This window comes from Nyctereutes procyonoides, unplaced genomic scaffold, assembly GCF_905146905.1.
Source record: "Nyctereutes procyonoides isolate TBG_1078 unplaced genomic scaffold, NYPRO_anot_genome, whole genome shotgun sequence".
NCBI lineage: Eukaryota > Metazoa > Chordata > Mammalia > Carnivora > Canidae > Nyctereutes > Nyctereutes procyonoides.
In genome coordinates this window covers 49,915,395-49,940,870 of record NW_026575125.1, presented here as the reverse complement: position 1 = coordinate 49,940,870, position 25,476 = coordinate 49,915,395, and the positions used below count along the sequence as shown (strand labels likewise).

The following is a 25,476-nucleotide window of genomic DNA, read 5'->3' as shown; positions in this document are numbered from 1 at the left end:
ATACTACAGAGTCTGCCTTACAATAATTTTAATGACATTTTAAAAAAAGATTTCATGTATGTATTTATTTGTTTGAGAGAAAGCAAGGCCGGGGTCAGGGGCAGGGACAGAGGCAGAGACAGAATCTCCAGCAGCTCTGCACTGAGAGTGGAGCCCATCTGGGGGCTCAATCCCAGATCGCAGGATCCCGAGATCAGGACCTGAGCCCAAACCAAAAGTTGGATGTTTAACCCACTGTGCCCCCCCAGGAGCCTCTTAATCTTCATGATTTTGAAGGACTGCAGATTCATCTATAATGTTGCTATGCAAGAGCTTCCTTAGCCAGCTCCAGATTGTGAGCATTCATATTGTTTCTGAGTCTCCCCTGTTTATTCCTGTGTTCATTTAACAAAGTAAAGTACCTTATTTTCTGCGTGCATGGAGGGAGAAAAGTGTGGGAGTGCTTAGAGGCCAGGAGTGGGAAGGAGACTTTTCACTGAATTCCTTATGGTCCCTTTTGAATTTTGAATTGCACGAATATACTGACTATTCAAAATAAATATACCAAAAGCTTATCAAGCATTGCACTAGAAACTGGGCGTAGAAGTGGGGTCCGTGATTCCAAACTAACTCCTGATATGCACTCTCCCAAAAGCAGGCATAATGTACCTTGGGAAGCCAGAGGTGAGAGCAGGGGAGAGAAAGCAAGGGTAGGAATTAGGCTGGTAGGAGACAATCAGGGGCAAAGGCCCAGAAGAGGAAGGGGCACTTCTTGTTTGGGGAAGGAGGCCATATCTACTGGGGGGTGCAAGTAATGGGAAAGAAGACAATCATGGAAGGCAGAACCCACCGTAGAAAGGGTTCTGGATGCCAGGTTCTGGGGTTTGAACTTGATCCCAGAGACCACGGGAGACTTGGGAGGGCTTGAAACAGGGCAGTGGCAAAGAGCTGTGTTTGACAGCAATCCTGCAGCATGGAGGCCAGAAAGGAAGGGAGACCTGCAGGGAGCAGCCTGCTGAAGTCCAGGAGAGAGTAACAGTCACCTGAACTAGGGGACAAACTGTCCCAGTTTACCTGAGACCATTTTCTTGGTTTCAGCACTGAAAAATCCCATGTCCTCAGTCCCTGGCACACAGACACGGTTGGTCATTTTCGCTTGAATCAAGGCATCAGATGCCACTATTCCCCAGGGCCTGCCTGCCCTGAGAAGTGATCCAGGGACTCCCAGGGGATTTTGAAATACCCACCCCATTCTGCCCTGACTCCATGTCCATAGGCCCCTCCTCAGAACCACCTGTCCAGGGTCTACTTTCACTAGACCACCAGGCATGAAGACGTTTGTAAGAAAAACACCCCCACTTACAGTGGCCAGCCTTCCGTGCTTCTACTCCCCTCCACAAAGCTAAGGCTCCCGAAACACCAAAACCAGTCCTTGTGCCAGAGCAAACCTCCAGATTTCTGCATCTACTGGGTGCCATGGGGGAGGGGTATTATAGTCCCTCCTTCTCTACCTGTTGGAGCCCGTTGCGAACACCACCTCCCTACAGCTGAATACCAGTCCTATCAAGGGGCTCCTGGGTGTCAGACACTGACTGCCCAAGGAAGGAGCTTTTCAAAACTTACCACTAATCCTCACAGTGAATAAATATGATTAGTCCCATTTTCCAGAAGAGGAAACTGAGACTCAGAGAAGACAAGTATCTTGTCCAGGGTCACACATCTACTAGCCTTCCCCTCTGTCTTCTTTGTGATTCTCTGATGGCCCCAATCCCTGTATTGATGCTGTATGCACTTCTTTGACTCTCTGCCTGCCCCCCCACACACACACAGTTGTCAACCTAGAATAGTACCAGTCTTATAGCAGGACCTCAGGAAAAATTTAGTGAGTGAAAGACTAGGTAGGTACCTTCTGTAGTACCTCACCTGATGCTTGGCATTAAGTAGGTTCTCCATAAATACTTTTATTTTTTAAAAGATTTTATTTATTTATTCATGAGAGACACAGAAAGGAAAAGGCAGAGACATAGGCAGAGGGAGAAGGCAGGTTACCCGTAGGGATCTCTATGCAGGACTCGATCCCCACACCCCAGGGTCACTCCCTGAGCTGAAAGCAGATGCTCAACCACTGAGACACCCAGGCACCCTGCATAAATACTTTTAATTGATATGAAATTGCAGTAATTAACCCAATAAGAGTATGGCAGAAGGGGAAAGATCAGAAGATAACTCATTATGGCAAAACCCCAGCTATCCAAAAGCTTTCTGAAACTGAGTCAGTCTGAGGACTGAGGGTGGACCTTCAAATCCAGGAATAAGAATCCTGGGGCCGCTTCTGTCCCTGAGCTTCCCTCACTTCCACCATTCCTTCTGAGCTCCCCAGCCCCCGTGATCTTTTCCTTCCATTTTTCTCCTTTCTTTGTTTTTCTGTTGCTCCTTAGAAACTCCTTAGTTTGCCAGCTTATATCAGATCCCCATTCCGTTTGGTCCGGTGAACTAGCGGCAGTCTTTCCTGGAGGGTCCTTCATGCCTTTTGTGCCTAGTCCCCTCCTCCCCCCCGTTGCATCCCCTCTCCCATAAAGCCCTCCCTCATCTCCTCAGGTAACTGGGTGCTTCTCTCTTCTGCACACCTCACAGTCCCCCAAAGGTGTCAATGATTACATCTGGACTGTTTCCTGAGGGAAGTCACGTCAGCCTTCAATGTTGATGAATGGAATTGGCAGACCTTTGTGCTTCTTGGCCACCTTTCTCTTGGTACCGCTTACTTGAAGGCAGGTAGGCTTTTTTGGTTGGCTAAATGAACTGTAATTTGGAAATCCTCAGTGTTGGCTGCTCAAGTTTGTCTGCTGGCCTACTTCGTTTCTTCCTGCTCTTTCCACATTCCCTGGCATCTATGTGATGCTTGTCCATGTGGCTGTAGAAACCTCCAGCTTGGAAGCACGCTCTCTGCTTTGGGAAGAAGAGGGTGACTAGTCAGGGCCTTGGCCCAGCCATGCCTGTCCATTTTGCCTGAGGAACCTGGAGACCAGATCTCCTTCATTTGTTCCACAAACATTTACTTGGGTATCTACTCTGTACCAGGCTCTGACCCGGACATTAGGGAGACAGAATTAGAAATCAATCTGTTCTTGCCCTGCCTCTAGCTCCCAGTGTGACTTTGAGTCCTTTCTAGGTCTCTACCGTTTACCTATCTGAAAGTGAAGGAGGGTAGAGACCTGATCTATAAGGGGACATGGAGCTCTCAATATTGTGGATCTTGTCCATTCCAGATACTCCAGCTCTCCACATCTGCACTCTCCCCTAACAGAACCAGGCCTGCCTCCTCTATGTCTCTCTCTCTCTCTCCTCTCATGAAAATTCTGAGCAGACATGTCCCAATACATCTCATCCTGTATGTGGCCAAGTATCCCCAATAAGTAGCTTGAGAACCCCAGGTAGTGAGAAGAAGAAAGGAAAGAGGAAATAGACAAATAGGGTTATATGCTGGGTGGCCACCTAGGGTACACTAGGTAATGAAAGCACACCCCTGCAACATCCCAAGAAATTTCCCTAAGCTTAACTCTGAAAAATCTCATTAGTCTAATCAGGGAGCTCTGAACCAGAGTGGGGTTTAGGGAAGAAGACAGAATTCTGCTAACCTCCTGGAAAAGGCTAAGGAATCAATATTTCCTTGCATTTGTAGGATACTTGATACCGTTTTTGTATTTGGTTTTCCTAGCAACCTTTCTGATTACATTCAAAAGATTTTTTGGAGCACCTTCTATATTCAAGGACTTTAAGATGCTTATCTGGACTGTTTTTGTGCATAGATTTTTTTTTCAAATTTTATAAATTAATTTTTATTGGTGTTCAGTTTGCCAACATACAGAATAACACCCAGTGCTCATCCCGTCAAGTGTCCCCCTCAGTGCCCGTCACCCATTCACCCCCACCCCCCTCCCTCCTCCCCCTCCACCACCCCTAGTTCATTTCCCAGAGTTAGAAGTCTTCATGTTCTGTCTCCCTTTCTGATATTTCCCACACATTTCTTCTCCCTTCTCTTATATTCCCTTTCACTATTATTCATATTCCCCAAATGAATGAGAACATACACTGTCCTTCTCCGGTTACTGTGGCCAAGTTCAAAAAGGGTGTTGCCTGAGTTCTCCTCTGGGATTTTGATGGAATCTTGTCTCACATTTAGATCTTTCATCTATTTTGAGTTTATCTTTGTGTATGGTGCAAGAGAGTGGTCCAGTTTCATTCTTCTGCATGTGGATGTCCAATTTTCCCAGCACCATCTATTGAAGAGACTGTCTTTCTTCCAGTGGATCGTCTTTCCTCCTTTATCGTATATTAGTTGACCATAAAGTTCAGGGTCCACTTCTGGGTTCTCTGTTCTGTTCCATTGATCTATATGTCTGTTTTTGTGCCAGTACCACACTGTCTTGATGAACACAGCTTTCTAGTACAACCTGAAATCTGGCATTGTGATGCCCCCAGATATGGTTTTCTTTTTTAAAATTCCCCTGGCTGTTTGGGGTCTTTTCTGATTCCACAGAAATCTTAAGATAATTTGTTCTAAGTCTCTGAAGAAAGTCCATGGTATTTTGATAGGGATTGCATTAAACGTGTAAATTACCCTGGGTAACATTGACATTTTCACAATATTAATTCTGCCAATCCATGAGCATGGAATATTTTTCCATCTCTTTGTGTCTTCCTCAATTTCTTTCAGAAGTGTTCTATAGTTTTTAGGGTATATTTTGAGAACCATTTGAATGGTAAATGGTTCTCCAACCTTTTATTTTCAGGTTGCAGGTGTCCTTCTGTCTAAAATGAGTCTCTTGTAGACAGCAAATAGATGGGTCCTGCTTTTTTATCCAGTCTGAAACCCTGCGCCTTTTGATGGGGTCATTAAGCCCGTTCACGTTCAGAGTTACTATTGACAGATATGAGTTTAGTGTCATCATGATATCTATTTAGTCCTTGTTTTTGTGGATTGTTCCACTGAACTTCTTCTTAAAGGGGAGTTTTAAGAGTCCCCCTTAAAATTTCTTGCAGAGCTGGTTTGGAGGTCACATATTCTTTCAGTTCCTGCCTGTCTTGGAAGCTCTTTATCTCTCCTTCCATTTTGAATGAGAGCCTTGCTGGATAAAGTATTCTTGGTTGCATGTTCTTCTCATTTAGGACCCTGAATACATCCTGCCAGCCCTTTCTGGCCTGCCACGTCTCTGTGGAGAGGTCTGCTGTTACCCTAATATTCCTCCCCATGAAAGTCAGGGACTTCTTGTCTCTTGCTGCTTTAAGGATCTTCTTTTAATTGATATGGAATTTGCAAGCTTATCTTTGGAATTTGCAAGCTTCACTATTAAATGTCGAGGTGTTGAACGGTTTTTATTGATTTTAGGGGGGGATCTCTCTATTTCCTGGATCTGAATGCCTGTTTCCCTTCCCAGATTGGGAAAGTTTTCAGCTAGGATTTGTTCAAATACATATTCTGGCCCTCTGGCCCTTTCGGCGCCCTCGGGAACCCCAATTAAACGTAGGTTTTTCTTCCTCAGGCTGTCGTTTATTTCCCTTAATCTGTCTTCATGGTCCTTCAATTGTTTATCTCTTTTTTCCTCAGTTTCCCTCTTTGCCATTAACTTGTCTTCTATGTCACTCACTCGTTCTTCCACCTCGTTAACCCTCGTCGTTAGGACTTCTAGTTTGGATTGCATCTCATTCAATTGATTTTTAATTTCTGCCTGATTGGATCTAAATTCTGCAGTCATGAAGTCTCGTGAGTCTTTAATGCTTTTTTCTAGAGCCACCAGTAGCTGTAGAATAGTGCTTCTGAATTGGCTTTCTGACATTGAAGTGTAATCCAGATTTTGTAACTCTGTGGGAGAGAGGGCTGTTTCTGATTCTTTCTTTTGAGGTGAGGTTTTCCTTCTAGTCATTTTGCTCAGTGCAGAGTGGCCAAAAACAAGTTGTATTGGAACACGGGGGAGTATCACTGGTCCGTCTAGCTGGTCTTCTGGGGGAGGGGCCTGCTGCGCTGATTTTCAGGTGTTAGCACTTGGGGGAGCTGCTCTGCCCCTGCCTGCTGCAGGGCTCAGCCGGGGTTGTTTACCCCGTGGGGCCCCAGGAGGATCAGCCGCAGTTGCTATGGCAACTCTGGAAGCCTGGATTTAGCCTCCGCAGGAAGGGGCTCGGGGCTCTTGGTTCTCCGTCTGCAGGGCCTGGAGGCTCGGGGCGGGGCCGCTGATCTGCTCAGCTCCGGGCAGGAGCGTCCTTGCTGTCCTGGGCCCTTCCGGCCTCTGCCTGTCCCAGGGGGAGGCCGGATCCTGGGCTGTGTCCCGGCGCCCTGTGCTCCGGGGCCTGCGCTGTTGGATTCGTGCTCCCGCCCCGCAGCCCCCTCCGCGGAGCCGCTTCCGAGCCCCTCCGAGCTGCTCCGAGCTGCTCCGGTCGGTCCCTCCGTGCGCGCTGCAGCCCTTAGGGAGCTCGGCGCCCTCTCCTGCGCTCGCAGGTGTCTGTTAGTGTCCCCGGGAGCCCGAGGGCATCCCCGCTCTCCTGGGTCCTGCTCCAACTCCCTGCGAGCCCCTTTCCGCCCGCCCGGGAAGGTTGGTGCAGCTCCTGCTCCTCCGGGACGGGGCTCTCCTGTCCTGGGGACACTCGCCCCAGCCTCAGCCCGGCTCCTCGCGGGGCCCCTCCCCCTCGGAGGCCTTTTGTTTCTTTATTTCTTTCTTCCCCGTCTTCCTACCTTGATAGAAGCGCGAACTCTTCTCACTGCAGCATTCCAGCTGGTCTCTCTTTACATCTCAGGCCGAATTCGTAGATTTTCAGGATGGTTTGAAGGTTATCTAGGTAATTTGGTGGGGACAGGCGATTTGGGGACCCTGCTCTTCCGCCATCTTGCCCCTCCCCCCCGTGCATAGATATTTTTGTGCTTTTCCTTTGCTTAATGTCTGTCTCCTCCCCTGGACTATACATTCAATGAAGACAGAAATCATGTCCATCTTCTTCCCCACCAAATCTTCAGTAACTATAACAGTACCTGGCAAACAGTAGTCACCCAATAGATATTTACAGAAAAAAATAATAAATCCAGAGGGCTGGGACCTGGGGACAATCTTTAATTTTGTAAAGGCAATGTGTAGAAGCAGGCCTCTTAGCCTGAAACATAGTAGATGTTCAATAGCCATTAACCAAACTAAACAAATAATAACAGGAAACACTTACACAGTGCCTAATGTGTGCCAGGCACTATGTTAAGCACTTTACATTCATTCAGTCATCTAATCCTCAGAAAAGCCATATGAAGTAGGTACTATCCCTGTTTTATAGACGGGGAAACTGAGGCACAGATGTTTGCCAACTTGTAAGTGGCAGAGCTGAGAAATTTAACCCCAGCTATCCAGTTTAAAATCCATGTCCCTAAACACTATACTGCCTTCCAACAATGAATGCTCCAGCTAGCTCTAGAGAGATGGAGCAATTAGGTGTCATGGGAATAACATGGTGGAAGTAGGCCTGGAAGCCAGGTGTGCTCTCTCTATAATGCTTCTCCCACTCTATCATATGATATCTGGCTGCTGATACAGAGCCTCTGGGAATAGAGGCACCAGGACAGATCCAGGAAGTCTAAAAAGCAGTGTAGAAAAAGGCCCAAGTTGACTAGGTAGTTCTCAGTAGAAGACAAGAGGAGCCATAGAGCAGCCACTTAAGGCAGAAGCAAGTATAGTCACCAGGTCTCCTTTCTTAAGCAGGGAAGTACGTCGCTTTTCAGAGGTCCTATCGGAGGCCTTAATTATTCTCTTTTCCAGTACTCATTTATCGGGGACATCCCCACACACAGCAAGAATCACCCCACGGCTATATCTGCCTCATTGCAATTGAGCACACCTGGAGAAAGGATATATGTTAGAGAGATTAGATAGGATGATCTGAAACCTGATGTGTGTAGGAAGCTGGGGCAGGGCCAGGGCTGACGACAGGGAAGACTGGAGTAAAGGTTCCGTCAAACCTAAAACCTTCAGCAGCAAAAAGGACTCAGTGATAAGAGATTAGAGCAAAGCACCTATAATCAGCTCAGCTTTAGAAGTGCTGGCCTTCTGTTTGGGCTTCTTGCTGCAATAGAAGAGCACCACAGCTATGGCCTTCCTCTTCAGACTAGATCTTCAGGAATGCCTCCAAACTCTGGCTGTTTTGCAATGGATCCCAGTCTACATATTTTTGGGTGAGTGAATCCCAGGGCTGGAGAGTACATGGGAACACACCAAGAAAGAGGCCAGGGATCCCCAGATGAGGAAGGCTCTAAAGAGATTATCTGGTCAGTCCCCTTCCCCTGGAAAGGACTGTGCCTCCCAACCTAGGGAGAGGGCTACCATTGAGTTCATTAGATTTCTCTCTTTCCAACTGAGGGGTATGAAGGCCATGAGTGAGTCTGTGGTTGTTCTGGTTTAAAGATCATCACAGTCTTCTCAGGACTGCCCCCTCTTTTTTTCTTTTCAAGTCTTTATTTAAATTCCTGTTAGTTAGCATATAGTATAATATTAGTTTCAGGAGTAAAATTTAGTGATTCATCACTTACATATAACACCAGTACTCATGGCAACAAATGTTCTCCTTGATACCCATCACCCATTTAGCCCATCCCTCTGACCACCCTCCTCTGAACTAAGCTGAAAAGTCATATTCAGGGATGGGGGCCGAGGTGGTGATGACTTGCTGAGTTGGTGTTACTAGATAGGTAGAATGTGATTTTCCAGTATAAAACTATGGTGAGAAAATTCTGGAAAGTCTGAGAGCTGCCTGAGTGATTCATTAGATAGAATTTTAATAAAGTGCCAATTGTGCAGTGGATTCAAGGCATGACAATCATCAGTGCTGGGCAAATGGGTTGAGAGCTCTAAGCTTCTCCCAGCCAGAAACTAGGACTTCATGCACAGCCAATTACAGGACCAAGCTTGAGAACTGTATGGGAAGAAACGTCATCCTGAAGGCAGTCAATGCTAATCTATGGGAGGCTATATGACCCCTTAGAACAGAGGGTCTTAACCAAAGGCCTATAGACCTAGAACTTGAGGTGGGGTGGGGGGACAGCTTTGAATTTGGATAGAAAAAGTCACCTTAATTTTCACTAACCTCGAATTGAAGTAATGAACGTAGGCAACAAACCACAGAAGCGTTAGCAGTACCAGTGAATTTGTCAATAATAGACATCACAGGTTTGCATTTCATATGCCAGTTGTTGCAGGCATCTCGAAATTTCATTTATGCTTGTGACTACCTCAAAATTCCAGTAGTTATTGGAACTACCATTAGGTCTGGTTTTTTAAAGCATAAACCAAGAAGCCCATGTTACTATATCACATTTTTGTAATGTTTTGAGAATTGTGTTATAATATGATTCATTTCCTTTGTAAGTCTGTATATTTTATTTTGTGTATTTAAAATATTATTCAGAGAAGGGGTCCCTGGGCTTCACCAGATTGCCAGTGGGGTCCATGACCCCCAAAAGATGATGACGTATTAAGCCTCATTGAAATCAAATCATGCTGAGCTCTTAGTCTATCAGTGGCCTGACTCTAGTTGTATTAAGGGGAAAAAAGATATTTTTCTATAAACTTGTTTTTAGTCTTTCATATTTTCTTCTTGTCACTCTTTGCCTTTATCTTAACTTCCTCAAACAGACCCCTTTGACAACTTCCAGCCCTTAGTTCAGAAAGTGAGGGACAGGGGAATGTCCTAAAAGACTTGGTTGGCATTGTGGTGACAGCCACCATTTCAAGTCTGGATCCCAGAGAGAGTGAGAAAAGATAGGTTTTAGAGAGGAGAGAAAAGAGGTCAAGAGAAGAAGAACTATTTAAGCTGATCCCTTTAAGTGTGGGGTCTGCCACACTTTGACTATTTTTTAAAATACCAGCCTTTGTGTGGTATTTAAACACAAGTGCCCAAAATGTTCTGGCTCTTCTGGGAGCTCTCTTCAATGAAATGTTTTCATTTTTCAACCAGAAAATTATTTGTTTTAAAGTATTTTTTTCTCTCTTCTTTTCCCCATCTCAAAGGATGCTGTCTCTAGACAGGGATGAGGATTAAGAGCATATCCATCACTGAATATGTAAGGGCTCATAGGTGAGGGTTAGCCTCCTAGTAATGCCCACCACAGCCCCCCATTTTACTAGTTTCCAGTCGTCCTGGAAGAGCTGGAGGTGTGGAGTAGGGATGTTACGGACAAATGATGTCACTTACGTGTCTTCAGTGAAAACACTAATAATAAATGTGAATGTTTTCTTTCTCCTGTATTTTTGAGTTTTTTTTAAATTGTGGTAAAATACACATAGCATCAACTATTTTTTTTTTTTTATTAATTTTTATTTATTTATGATAGTCACAGAGAGAGAGAGAGAGGCAGAGACACAGGCAGAGGGAGAAGCAGGCTCCATGCACCGGGAGCCCGACGTGGGATTCGATCCCGGGTCTCCAGGATCACGCCCTGGGCCAAAGGCAGGCGCCAAACCGCTGCGCCACCCAGGGATCCCAGCATCAACTATTTTTAAGTGTACATTCTAGCAGCATTAAATACATCCAGTGTTGTACAACCATCACCACCATCCACCTCCAGAACTCTTTTCATCTTGTAAAACTGAAACTCTCTACCCATTAAATAAGAACTCACCATTTCCCCTTCCCCCAGCCTCTGGAAAACACCATTCTACTTTCCATCTCTGAATTGGACTACTCTGGGTACTTCATATAAGTAGAATTATGCACTATTTGTCCTTTTGCAACTGAGTTATTTCATTTACCATGTCTTTAGGTTTCACCTGTGTTGTATCATGTGACAGGATTTCCTTCCTTGTTAAGGATGAACAATATTCCACTGTGTGGATATTGCAAATAATGCTTCATTGCAAATAATGCTTCTATAAACATGGATGTTCAAATATATCTTTGAGGTCCTGTTTTCAATTCCTTTTTTTTTCAATTCCTTTTTTTTAAAGATTTTATTTATTTATGAGAGAGAGAGAGAGAGAGAGAGAGAGAGAGAGAAGCAGGCTCCATGCAGGGAGCCCCAACACGGGACTCGATCCCGGGTCTCCAAAATCAGGCCCCAGGCTGAAGGTGGCGCTAAACTGCTGAGCCACCCGGGCTGCCCCCTGTTTTCAATCCTTTTGGATATATTCCCAGAAGGGGGATTGCTAGATCATATGGAAATTCCATTTTAAATTTTTTTGAGGAACTGCTATACTGTTCTCCAAGCAGCTGTGCCATTTTACATTACCACCAACAATGCATGAGGGGTCCGATTTCTCCACTTTCCCTCCAACACTTTTTTATTTTCTGGGGTTCTTTAAAGAAGAATCATCCTAATGAATGTGATGATGTCTCATTGTGATTTTGATTTGTGTTTTCCTAATGATTAGTGGAGTTGAGCATCTTTTCGTATGGTTGTTTACTTGTTGGCTATTTGTCTTGACTTTTTATTTTTTTAAAAGATTTTATTTTATTTATTCATGAGAGACACAGAGGCAGAGACACAGGCAGAGGGAGAAGCAGGCTCCATGCAGGGAGCCTGACGTGGGACTTGACCCCAGGTTTCCAGGATCACACCCCTGGCTGCAGGCGGCGCTAAACCGCTGTGCCACCAGGACTGCCCTGTCTTGACTTTTTAAATTGATTACCTTTATCATTCCTTTTGGCTTCCTCTACTAGTTTAGATGTTATACATCCTGTTTCTATTATTTTAGTGATTATACTAGAAGTTAAAACATGAATCCTGGGTCTTGGAGTTTACTAAGGTAGCTGTAGCATCTAACAGTGTGAGATGCCCACAGAGGTGCCTAAAATATTCAAATCTGTTCAATTGTTGTAGAGCAGATACTAATTACAAGACAATGACTGTCCTTGTCAAGACTACAATGAGTCAGGGGGATCCCTGGATGGCTCAGCGGTTTAGTGCCTGCCTTTGGCCCAGGGCATAGTCCTGGAGTCCTGGGATCGAGTCCCACATCGGGCTCCCTGTGTGGAGCCTGCTTCTCTCTCTCTCTCTCTCTCTCTCTCTGTCTCCCATAAATAAATAAATAATATTTTTTAAAAAAGACTATAATGAGTCAAGTATCAACTCCTAACTAGCTACAAAGACAAAGCAACCATTAATTCCACCATTGTACACAGTTTATGCATCATGCTGGACACATACACACTTCACTACAATGTAAAAAACAGTGTAGTAAGTGAAAGAAAGAGTCACAATGAAGTGATATTCAGGCGTCAGGGGAAAAAATGTTACACTAAGTTGAGGGAATTGGGGGAGGCAGAGAAGAGAAATAGTGAAACATGGTGAATAGGACGTGGATTCTGGAATTTGTCAAACTTTAATAAGTAGCTGTGTGACTTCCAGCAAGTATTGTGACCCCTCTAAGTCTCAGTATCTCCATCCTCTCAGCTTGGCCTACAGTGAATGCTCCATACAGAAAAGTGTCCCTCTCTCTCTCTCCCCCTTTCTTCCCTTCTCTTTATTTTAGGATTTATTTATTTATTCAGAGAGAGAGAGAGAGAGAGGCAGAGGCAGAGATAGGCAGAAGGAGAAGAAGCAGGCTCCACGCAGGGAGCCCGACACGGGATTCGATCCCGGGTCTCCAGGATCACGCCCTGGGCTGCAGGTGGCGCTAAACTGCTGCACCACCGGGGCTGCCCTCTTCCTCTCTTCTTAATTTCCTTCTTTCTTCTCTTTCTCACCCGCCTTCCTTCATTTCCTGCTCAGAACCTCCCTCAATGCCTCTCCTTCTCAAATGATGTTCAGAATCATGGCTGATTACTGAGGATCACTGAAAATAATGGGAGACAAAATAAGGGAAAAGGGGAGATAAAAAAAAAAAGGCACAGGGACAAGAAGGAGGAAAAAAATGAGAAGAGAGGAATGGAAAGACAGTTTGAGGGAGATGTGAAATACAAATACTCATGAGCCTTAGAATTATGCAATGTCCCTGACAGTCCTCCTGAGGACCAGCTTCCATTGGAGGATAGCTTTCCATCAGTCTCTTCTTTTCTGTGCTTGTATCACTATCTACCTAAATTGTTGCAATATCCTCTTTCATGGTCCTCTACCTTCTACTCTCCACCCTCTCCAAGCCATTCCACTGCTTGCTCCCAGTAGAGTCTTGGTTATTCATGAGAGACACAGAGAGAGAGGCAGAGACACAGGCAGACAGAGAAGCAGGCTCCATGCAGGAAGCCCAATGTGGGACTCGATCCCAGGACTCCAGGATCACGCCCTGAGCTGAAGGCAGATACTCAACCACTGAGCCACCCAGGCGTTCTTGAAAACATCTTTGATTGCAGCCTTCTCCTGCTCAAATATAGTCAGTGTTTTCCCACTGCCTACTTAGTGAAGTACAAATGTATTAGCTTGGGCATTCAAGGCCCCCCTCTACTCTCTGGCTCTAATCTTTTTACCAGCTCATCCCCCTATACTTCCTCTATATGAAGCTTGTGTTCTAGGCAGTCTATTCACAGACAAATGTAAAGGGTACTCTTCCACTTCTTCATCTCTGCTCTGACTATTCCCTCCACTAGAAAGATGCTTTGATCACTCTTGCTGAACTAATCATGGACAAACCCTCCTTTGAGATATTGCTCAGTCATGGCTTCTCTGCAACATTTCCTAGACAACCCAAGACTACATCATGACTACATCACCTCTGAAAGTCTAAAGCACTTTGTAAAAATAGGTTAGGTAGCAGCCCTTATATCCTTTGCCCCCATCCAATAAACCCCATGAGAACAGGAGTCATGTCTTGTCATGGTTATTATAGTTCTCACAAGACCAGGCTTGACACTAAATTGATGATTCTTCTGGATTTCTTCTTCCTCAGTAGAGACCTTAAGAACTCTCTTGTTCTTTTTCCTCTCTCCTGGTCATTCTTTGTTTGTTTGTTTGTTTGTTTTGTTTTTTTGTAAGCCTTCCTTCTTTCTCTGGCTTCTGATACTACATGAAATGGAAAATAGTCTTGGGGGTCAGAAAGGCCAGGTCTGCCATTTGCTTGCTATGTGACCTTGTGCAAGTCACTTTTATTTTTTATATGACCTTCATGAGTAAGTCATTCACTCTCACCATTGTAGAAACAGAGCATAGTATCTCCCTCTAAAGACCATACTGAAGACCAAAGAGCAAAAAATATCCTCAACAGATGTTCATTTTCTTCCTTTCTGTTATAGAAATTGACATTACTTGGAGCCCAGCCCCCCACCTTGTAAGACACTGCCAAATCTTGCCGTTTGATCAACAGAGGACTGACAACCACTTCTGAGACAGGCACCCTAGGTTCTGATTTCATTGCACCTTCAGGAAGAATAACAAGTAACTAGATCCTAGATTATTAGGCAAAAAGAGACAATGACACATTCCTAGCATTCCCACAGGCTCCTTTAAAGTATCATTCATTCACCCCTTACATCCAATCAACTGCCAAACTCTGAAAATTCTCCCTCCATAGTATCTTTCAAATTCGGTTGAGAAATAGTAATGTGCTTCAGGTTCCCATTGCCTCTCATCTCATCTAAATTACTGGAACTCTTAGCTGATTCCCTGCCAACAATTTCTCTTGCTACCACAGTTATTGCAAATTATCTTCCTGATACACAGATATGGTCATGCTGCTCCTCTGCTTAAGAACTTTCACTGGCTTCATCTTCCCTCTAGTATCACGCTTAATCTCCCCAGCTTCCTTCCCAGTTCCACTCCTACTCCATGGCTTTTTATCCTCCCTGTTATGGTGTTATGGGCCTTGGACTCCATCGACAGGTCTTTGAGTTCTTCCTCATGCATGGAAGATCCTTTCTCCACTAATCCTTCTGTCAAAATCCTACTCTCCTTCCAAAATTTAACTTATATCTTACCTTCTAGAAGAATCCTTTCTAGATTCCCAAGTAGTAAGGAATGGTCTTTTGCCTGGGTTCCCATGGGTTCCCAGAATGACATTTGAACCCTGACTATATTTTTTGTTCATTTTTTTATTGGAGTTTGATTTGCCAACATATAGCATAACACCCCAGTGTTCATCCCATGAAGTGCCCCCCTCAGTGCCCATCACCCAGTCACCCCATCTCCCTGCCCACCTCCCCTTCCACTAGCCCTTGTTCGTTTCCCAGAGTTAGGAGTCTTTCATGTTCTGTCACCCTCTCTGATATTTCCCACACATTTTCTCTCCTTTCCCCTATAATCACTTTCACTATTTTTTATATTCCCCAAATGAATGAGATCATATAATGTTTGTCCTTCTCCGATTGACTTACTTCACTCAGCATAATACCCTCCAGGTCCATCCACGTCGAAGCAAATGGTGGGTATTTGTCGTTTCTAATGGCTGAGTAATATTCCATTGTATACATAAACCACATCTTCTTTATCCGTTCATCTTTCGATGGACACCGAGGCTCCTTCCAGTTTGGCTACTGTGGACATTGCTGCCATAAACATCGGGGTGCGGGTGTCTCGGTATTTTTTGTGTATTTTTTATTGGAGTTCAATTTGCCAACATATAGTATAATACCCAGTGCTCATCCCGTCAAGTTACCTCCTCAGTGCCCATCACCCAGTCACCCCATCCCCCTGCGCACCTCCTCTTGTTTGTTTTTCAGAGTTAGGAGTCTCTCATGTTTTGTCACCCTCTCTGATATTTCCCACTCATTTTCTCTCCTTTTCCCTTTAATCTCCTTCACTATTTTTTATATTCTCTGAATGAATGAAACCATATAATGTTTGTCTTTCTCCAATTGACTTACTTCACTAAGCATAATACCCTCCAGTTCTGGATAGAAGCAAATGATGGGTATTTGTCGTTTCTAATGGCTAATATTCCATTGTATATAGATTACATGATCTATTACATGATCGCCGTCTCCGTGGGCCCGCTCTGCCCAGCCAGCCCCTCGCCCACCGCCCGCCCCGGGTCCTCAGCCCCACACCCTCCACACACCCCAGCCTCCCGCCAGGCTTGCGCCCACTGTGGGTGCAGCAGCAGCTGTGCAACGTACCCCACCTTCCCCAGGACTCCTGCCAGGCTCCCTGGTTCCTTTATGTTCAGCAATAAAGGTTCTGTCCTGTGGAAAAAAAATAGGGCAGCCCCGGTGGCGCAGCGGTTTAGCGCCACCTGCAGCCTGGGGCGTGATCCTGGGGACCCTGGATCGAGTCCCACGTTGGGCTCTCTGCGTGGAGCCTGCTTCTCCCTCTGCCTGTGTCTCTGCCTCTCTCTGTGTCTCTATGAATAAATAAAATATTTTTAAAAAAGTTTAGAATTATTATATTAAAAAAATTACATGATCACAGCTCCCTGGAGGAGCCTGTGGATCCCATACGGGTACGATCCCCGAAAAAACCCAGGCGCCAAGATTTATCAAGTCCTTGATTTCCGAATCCATTGTGGAATGAAATATGGTTATGCCCCGAGTGACATGCCTGTCAAGGCGAAGCACAACACATACAACTACAACCTTCCCATCACTGTCAAAAAGATGCCCCCCCCCCCCGATTGTCACCATGCAGGACCTGAAGCAGGGCCTGGGCCCATCGGGGACAGCCAGCTCACGGAAATCCAACTCCAACAAGTACAAGCTCAAGGACTCAGTCTACGTCTTCCGGGAGGGGGCCTTGCCGCCCTATCGGCAGATGTTCTACCAGTTGTGTGACTTGAACGTGGAAGAGTTGCAGAGGATCATCCACCGCAATGATGGGGCGGAGAGCCGCTGCACGGAGCGAGATGGCTGGTGCCTTCCCAAGACCAGTGACGAGCTGCGAGACACCATGTCCCTCATGATTTGGCAGATCATCCGCTCCAAGAGGCCTGCTCTCTTCTCCAGCCCGGCCAAGGCCGACAGAGAGAAAGAGCAGCTGACGTATGAGTCCGGGGAAGACGAGGAGGATGATGAAGAGGAGGAGGAGGATTTCAAGCCAACTGATGGCAGTGACAATGAGATGGAGACAGAGATTCTGGACTACGTGTGACACAGCCCTGCCCCCAAGGCTGGGCCTCCTTGATCATGCAAGACTGGTGAAGGAGCCAGGACAAGCCATGGCTCCCCAGTGCTGCCCACGGTAACCAGAACAGCCCTAGGAGCACCCCCAGAGGAAAGCTGGGGTCTTGGCACTGGTGCAGCTGACCCTGCTCCTGCCTGTCTGCCTGTGACACCTGCTGCTTGGGGCTGCCCTCGGGCCCCCAGTGCTTGGGGAGATCCCCAAAGGACTGGCAGCCATGAACCAGCCCATTGTCTAGCAGGCTGGGCCGGTGCATAGCACCTCTCTGTGGCTGAAAACAACAAAAGCTGGAGGTGGAGATGATGTGACCAGGGGAGGTGTCAGTCTTGCTTTGGAGCTTATGACTGATGGCAGTGATGGCTGGTGACCAGTGAGGAAGCTGGTCCGTGGTCACAGATGGGTGAAGACTGTCCTTGGGTTTGCATCCCATTCATCCGGGGCCCAGTTGTCCTTACCAAATATACTTTCTCAAGGAAAAAAAACCATATCTTCTTTATTCATTCATCTTTCAGTGGACACTGAGGCTCTTTCCACAGTTTGGCTACTGTGGACATTGCTGCTAGAAACATCGGGGTGCCAGATGTCTTGGTTTTTCACTGCATCTGTATCTTTGGGGTAAATCCCCAGTAGTGCAATTGCTGGGTCATAGGGTAGCTCTATTTTTAACTCTTTGAGGAACCGCCACACAGTTTTCCAGAGTGGCTGCACCAGTTCACATTCCCACCAACAGTGCAAGAGGCTTCCCCTTTCTCCACATCCTCTCCAACATTTGCTGTTTCCTGTCTTGTTAATTTTCCCCATTCTCACTGGTGTGAGGTGGTATCTCATTGTGGTTTGGATTTGTATTTCCCTGATGGCCAGTGATGTGGAGCATTTCCTCATGTGTTTGTTGGCCATGTCTATGTCTTCTTTGGTGAAATTTCTGTTCATGTCTTTTGCCCATTTCATGATTGGATTGCTTGTTTCTTGGGTGTGGAGTTTAAGAAGTTCTTTATAGATCTTGGATACTAGCCTTTTTTCTGATACATCATTTGTAAATGTCTTCTCCCATTCAGTAGGTTGTCTTTTAGTTTTGTTGACTGTTTCTTTTGCTGTGCAGAAGCTTTTTATCTTGATGAAGTCCCAATAGTTCATTTATGCTTTTGTTTCCCTTGCCTTCATAGATGTATCTTGCAAGAAGTTGCTGTGGCCAAGTTCAAAAAGGGTGTTGCGGGTGTTCTCCTCTAGGATTTTGATGGATTCATGTCTCACATTGAGATCTTTCATCCATTTTGAGTTTATCTTTGTGTATGGTGCAAGAGAGTGGTCTAGTTTCATTCTTCTGCACATGGCTGTCCAATTTTCCCAGCACGATATATAGAAGAGACTGTCTTTTTTTCCAGTGGATAGTGTTTTCTGCTCTGTTGAATATTAGTTGACCATAGAGTTGAAGGCCCATTTCTGGGTTCTTTGTTCTGTTCCATTGATCTTTGTGTCTGTTTTTGTGCCAGTACCACACTATCTTGATGATCACAGCTTTGAACTACAACCTGATAACTGGCATTGTGATCCCCCAGCTCTGGTTTTCTTTTTCAATATTCCCCTGGCTGTTCAGGGTCTTTTCTGATTCCACACAAAACTTAAGATGATTTGTTCCAACTCTCTGAAGAAAGTCCATGGTATTTTCTTTTTTAAATATTTTATTTATTTATTCATGAGAGACAGAGAGAGAGAGAGAGAGAGAGGCAGAGACACAGGCAGAGGGAGAAGCAGGCTCTATGCAGGGAGCCTGGCGGGACTTGATCCCAGGTCTCCAGGATCAGGCCCTGGACTGAAGGCGGCGCTAAACCGCTGAGCCACTCGGGCTGCCACCCCCGCCCCCACCCTTGGTATTTTCATAGGGATTGCATTGAACATTTAAATTGCCCTGAGTAGCATTGACATTTTCACACTATTAATTCTTCTAATCCATGAGCATGGAATATTTTTCCATCTCTTTGTGTCTTCCTCAATTTCTTTCAGAAGTGTTCTCTAGTTTTTAGGGTATAGATCCTTGACCTCTTTGGTTAGGTTTATTCCTAGATATCTTATGCTTTTGGGGGCCATTGTAAATGGGATTGACTCCTTAATTTCTCTTTCTTCAGTCTCATTGTTAGTGTGTACAAATGCTACTGACTTCTGGCCATTGATTTTGTATCCTGCCACACTGCCGAATTGCTGTATGAGTGCTAGCAATCTTGGGGTGGAGTCTTTTGGGTTTTCTACGTACAGTATCATGTCATCTGCGAAGAGGGAGAGTTGGACTTCTTCTTTGCCAATTTGAATGCCTTTTATTTCTTTTTGTTGCCTGATTGCTGAGGCTAGGACTTCTAGTACTATGTTGAATAGCAGTGGTGAGAGTGGACATACCTGTCGTGTTACTGATCTTAGTGGAAAGGCTCTCAGTGTTTCTCCATTGAGAATGATATTTGCTGTGGGCTTTTCATAGATGGCTTTTAAGATGCCGAGGAAAAGTTCCCTCTATCCCTACACTCTGAAGAGTTTTGATCAGGAATGGATGCTGTGTTTTGTCAAATGCTTTCTCTGCATCTATTGAGAGGGTCATATGTTTCTTGTTTTTCTCTTGTTGATATGATCTAACACATTGATTGCTTTACATGTATTGAACCAGCCTTGCATCTTGGGGATAAATCCCACTTGGTCATGGTGAATAATCTTCTTAATGTACTATTGGATCCTATTGGCTAGTATCTTGTTGAGAATTGCTGCATCTGTGTTCATCAGGGATATTGGTCTATAATTCTCCTTTTTGGTGGGGTCTTTGTCTGGTTTTGGAATTAAGGTGATGCTAGCCTCATTGAATAAGTTGGGAAGTATTACATCCCTTTCTACCTTTAGTGGAACAGCTTTAGTGGAATAGGTATTGTTTCTTCTTTAAACATTTGATAGAATTCCCCTGGGAAGCCATCTGTCCCTGGACTTTTGTGTCTTGGGAGGTTTTTGATGTCTGCTTCAACTTCTTCCCTGGTTATTGGCCTGTTCAGGTTTTCTAGTTCTTCCTGTTCCAGTTTTGGTAATTTGTTTTCCAGAAATGTGTCCATTTCTTGTAGATTGTCTAATTTATTGGTGTATAGCTGCTCATAAGTTTTTAAAATCATTTGTATTTCCTTGGTATTGGTTGTGATCTCTCCTCTTTCATTCATGATTTTATTAGTCTTTTTTCTTTTTAATAAGGCTGTCTAATGGTTTATCTATCTTATTAATTCTTTTTTTAAGATTTTATTTATTTATTCATGAGAGACACACACAGAGAGAGAGGCAGAGACACAAGCAGAGGGAGAAGTAGGCTCCATGCAGGGAGCCTGACATGGAACTCTATTCCAGGTCTCCAGGATCAGGCCCTGGGCTGAAGGCAGCACTAAACCACTGAGCCACCCACGCTGCCCCTATCTTATTAATTCTTTCAAAGAACCAACTCCTGGTTTTGTTGATATGTTCTACAGTTCTTCTGGTCTCTTTTCATTGAGTTCTGCTCTAATCTTTATTATCTCTCTTCTTCTGCTTGGTGTAGGGTTTTTTTTTTTTCTGTTCTTTCTCCAGTTCCTTTAGGTGCGAGGTTAGCTTGTGCATTTGAGTTTTTTCCAATTTTTTGAGGGATGTTTATATTGCAATATATTTCCATCTTAGGACCACTTTTGCTGTATCCCAAAGATTTTTTGAATGGTGTATCTTCATTTTTATTAGTTTCCATGAATCTTTTTAATTTTTCTCTAATTTACTTGTTGACCCATTTATCTTTTAGCAAGATGCTCTTTAATCTCCATGTGTTTTAGCTTCTTCCAAATTCCTTTTTGTTCTAGTTTCATAGGATTGTGGTCTGAAAATATGCAGGGGACAATCCCAATCTTTTGGTATCTGTTGAGACCTGATTTGTGACCCAGTAAGTGGTCTATTCTGGAGAAAGTTCCATGTGCACTTGAGAAGAATGTGTATTCAGTTGCATTTGGATGCATAGTTCTGTATATATCTGTGAAACCCATCTGGTCCAGTGTATCATTTATAGCTCTTATTTCTTTGGTGATGTTGTGCTTAGAAGATCTGTCATTTGCAGAACGTGCCGTGTTGAATTCTCTTACTATAAGTGTATTATTATCTAAGTATGTCTTTACTTTGGTTATTAATTGATTGATATACTTGGCAGCTCCCACATTATGGGCATAAATATTCATTATTGTTAGGTCTTCTTGTTGGATAGACCCTTTAAGTATGATATATTGTTCCTCTTCATCTCTTACTACAGTCTTTGGGATAAACTTTAATTTATCTGATATGAGGATTGCTATCCCAGCTTTCTTTTGAGGACCATTTGAATGGTAAATGGTTCTCCACCCTTTCATTTTTAGGCTGGAGGTGTCCTTAGGTCTAAAATGAGTCTTGAACCCGGAGTATATAGTTTTCACCCTGTGGAATGTATTTAGTATTTATGGTATCAATCTTCCCAATAGAATATGAGTTCCTGGAATGAAGAAATTATCATTTCTACACATATTAATATGAGTTAACACACAGAAAGTGCCTAATATAGCTCCTGGCACATAGTAAAGACTCAACAAACACTACCTACTTTTTTCCTAAAGCTTGGAGTTTTTTTTTCCCTAAAGCTTGACCACTCTGAGCCTAACTTTTTTCCATATGTAAAATGAGGATAATAAAATTATCTACCAGGATGCCTGGGTGGCTCAGTGGTTGAGCATCTGCCTTCAGCTCAGGGCATGATCCTAGATTCCCAGGACAAGTCCCACATCGGGCTTCCTGCATGGAACCTACTTCTCCCTTTGCCTATGTCTCTGCCTCTCTGTGTGTGTGTCTCTCATGAATAATTAAGTAAAATCTAAAAATATAATAAAATAAAAGAACTGCTTGCCTATAGCCTTATACACACATGTACACCTTGGATCCCCAGAAGGCCTTTCCTTGTTGGAATAAGAGCATTAGTGGTTTTTGTCCCTGTTAGCTTTCATCTGCTACTTGGTGAATTTTGAAATCAAAACTTCCCGATGTGTTATAATTTCACGTAACAAATATTTATCAGGAGTCATCTCCCTGTGCTTGGCACTGTGATAAAGGCTGTTTTCAAGAAGCTTACTGTCTAATAGGGAGAGGGCCAGACATATGAGGTACTAAGTACACAAGCAGCAGAATGAAACAGGCCTAGATAGAAGCATAAGTAATGTGCCATGTGTGGAGAAGAGAATCCTTAACTCTGAGCAGAGAATCACCAAAAATATCATCAAGAGGGTATCATTTCAGCTAATCCTTGAAGGCTGAAAGAATTTTGTTAGGCAGAAAGTTGAAAGAGTGTATTCAGAATAAAGGAACAGCATCACCAAAGGTATAGAGATATGAAATTGTATGGTGAGTTAAGGGAATGGGAAGTAGACTAAGGTAGTTGAGCTTCTGTTTCCTATATTTCAGCCATTCACATCCCATCCTCTATTTTTTTTTCCATAGCTGAGAACTGCTTGTGCTATTATGACTTAACAATTTTTCCAAATTGACTCATTGCTGTTACCTAAATTAATACATTTTATTTTTTGAAAAGATCCATCTATTTATTTGAGAGACAAAGTGAGGAGCATAAGTGGGAGGGTCAGAGGGATGGGGAGAGAGAATCTCAAGCAGAATCTGCACTCAGCATGGAGCCTGGGGCAGGGTTCCATCCCTGGACCCGGAGATCATGACCTGAGCCAAAACCAAGAGTTGGACGCTTAACGGATTGAGCTACCCAGGCATCCCCAAATTAATGTATTTTAACAGAAATTTTATATTACTACCATAAATTCAATTTTATTCATTGTACATTAAAATAATTTTCCATCCAAACACCACCCAAGACCAGTCTAGCATACCTACAGTGGTATGGGGACAACACTTTGAGAAATCCTGGGCTAGAGCATAAGCAATGTCACTGCAGATAGTGAGAGATGAGGCTAGGAAGCTGTGTGTGGGTAGTCCATGGGGGGCCTTACACATCAGGATAGCATGTGTACACTTTTTCCTGTCAGCAGTGGGAAAATACTGAAGGTTTCAGAGGCAAACATCATTATGACCATGCTTTCAAAAAAAAAAAATCTTGCAGTAGCATGGGAAATGGACCAGGAGGAAAGACACCAGCAGGCAAAAAGAGTAGACAAAGACTGCAGTCCAGACCAGGGGAGATGAAGCCTTAATCCATTACAGGAGCAATGGGGATAGAACAGGAGAATGAATGGGAGAGAGATCTTTTGGAAAGGGAAAGAAGTCAAAGAGAACTCCAAAACATTGAAAACTGTGACACTTATTTTGAGGCCTAAAAGATGAATAGAAGCTAGCCAGGAAAGAGCTGAGGAAAGATTCTTCCAAGTAAAAGGGACAGCATGCACAGAAGCCCAGAAGCTAGAGCGCAGAATGAGTTGAAGGACCTGACAGAACAGTATGGTGGAATACAGAAAACAAGGGGGTGGCCGGAGCCTCCACCACAGAGTGCCTTCGAAACCAAGATTATAAGACCTGACCTTAGGAGTCTTCACCTAAGAGTCATAGGAAGCCACATTAGATGCTAAATTATTAAATTACCATTTACTCCCACACGTTCTCATATTTACAGATAATTTAGACCCAATAAGTAAATACAAAGCCACAGAAATGCTTCTTTGACAAGCCAGCTATGTTCTTGGTTATATGTTGTACAGTGACAGAGTCAGATTTGCATTTATTTAGCATGCTAGCTGCATCAGGGCTTAAATAGAAGTGGGGAGCCTAGTTAGAAGACATTGAGGGTCATCTAAGAGAGAGATAATGGTGGCTTGGACTGGGTGGTAGCATGGACATGGGGAATAGAATAATTTGAAAGGTGTTTGGAAGACAGAACTGCCAAGAATTGATAACTGACTAAAGGGAAAAATAATTAGAGCTTAGCGGTTAAAGGTGCAGTCTCTGGAGTAAAACAGTCTGAGTTCTCAACCCTTGCTCACCATAAGCTTGCTTTGTGGTCTCAGATAGTTATTTAACCTCTTTAAACCTGGGCTCCTCATCTACAAAATAAAATTAATTGCTGTCTTAATGGAGTCTTTATGAAGATAAATAAAATACTCATGTAAAGCACTTAGTTTTCCGTAATGGGTATACAGTAAATATTGGCTATTACGATATGGGAAAGTGAGCAAGTAAGATGAACCAAAGATGTTTTGAAGAAAGGACCCACTTAGATTCATATTGGTGCCATCTTTAGCTTAAGCTAGTATTCGTTAGTAATTTGAGGCTGTACAAGTTTAAATTTATGTTTTTAAGTCAGAAACAGGGTAAAAAGGGTCAGTTTACCAAGGAGACATAACTATGCAAATATAGATGCACCTAACAATAGAGCTTCAATATATATGAAGCAAAAGGTGACAGAACTGAAAAGAAAAATAAATTAACAACGATGTTTGGGGACTTCCTCAAAAACCACAAACAGCCAAAACTCACACAAGATAAAATAGATAATCCATAACCATTAATTAAATTAAATATTTAATTTTGTATAATTAGAGACCTTCCAAAACAGCAAACTGCAGGCCCAGATGGTTTCAACGGCAAATTCTACCAAACATTTTAAAGAATATATATCACAGATTCTACACAATCTTTCCCAGAAAATAAAAGAGAAAAGAACAGGGATGCTTGAGTGGTTCAGCAGTTGAGCATCTGCCTTCAGTCCAGGGCGTGATCCTGGAGTCCCAGGATCGAATCCTGTGTTGAGCTCCTGGAGTGGAGCCTGCTTCTCCCTCTATGTGTGTGTGTGTGTGTGTGTGTGTGTGTGTGATGAATAAATATATAAAATCTTTTTACAAAAAAGAGGAAGGAACACTTGTCAATTCATTTATGAAGCCAGACCTTGATACCAAAACTAGACAAAGACAGTACAAGAAAGAAAACTATAGACCAATATTTCTCATGAATATAAATGCAAAAATCCTCAATAAAATACTAGCAAATTGAATCCAGCAATACAAAGCATAATATATCATGGCCAAGTGGGCTTTATCCCAGGAATGCAAGTGAAAATATTTGAAAATCAATGTAAACTACCACATTAACAAAGGAAAACACATGATCATATCAACTGATGTAGAGAAAGCATTTGACAAACTTCCATTTCAATCATGATAAAACCTCTCAGTAAACTAGGAATAGAAGGAAACTTCCTCAACCTGATACAAAGCACCTATAAAAAACACTGCAGCTAACATCATATTTTATGAAAGCCTGAAAGCTTTCTCCCTAAGATGGCAGCAAAACAAGGATGTCCACTCTCACCATTTGTATTTAAAATTGTACTAAAAGTCATAGCAAGTGCAATAAGACAGGGAGAAGAAGAAAAAAAAACGATTGAATAATAAGAAAAAAAACCTGCCCAATTTACAGATGACATGATTGGCTGTAGAAAATTCCAAGGAAATCTTTTTTTATAAAAGGTTTTATTTATTTATTTATTCATG

General features: G+C 43.6%; 1 protein-coding gene and 1 pseudogene across 6 annotated transcripts in view; both read left to right on the top strand.

Moving 5' to 3' along the window:
- Nucleotides 1-7,900: 7,900 nt before the first annotated feature.
- Nucleotides 7,901-25,476, top strand: part of DGAT2L6 (diacylglycerol O-acyltransferase 2 like 6) — a 36,019-nt gene continuing 18,443 nt past the window's right edge. For 3 of the 6 annotated variants that reach the window (XM_055338385.1, XM_055338382.1, XM_055338381.1), the window contains exon 1: nucleotides 7,902-8,179. In XM_055338385.1, the coding sequence (XP_055194360.1) occupies nucleotides 8,095-8,179 (85 nt within the window). In that variant the 5' untranslated portion in view covers nucleotides 7,902-8,094. Of the gene's footprint in view, nucleotides 8,180-25,476 lie in introns of all 6 variants that reach the window. The other 3 variants (XM_055338384.1, XM_055338383.1, XM_055338380.1) reach the window with 3 other exon arrangements.
- LOC129518290 (general transcription factor 3C polypeptide 5-like) lies at nucleotides 16,264-16,963 on the top strand (annotated as a pseudogene).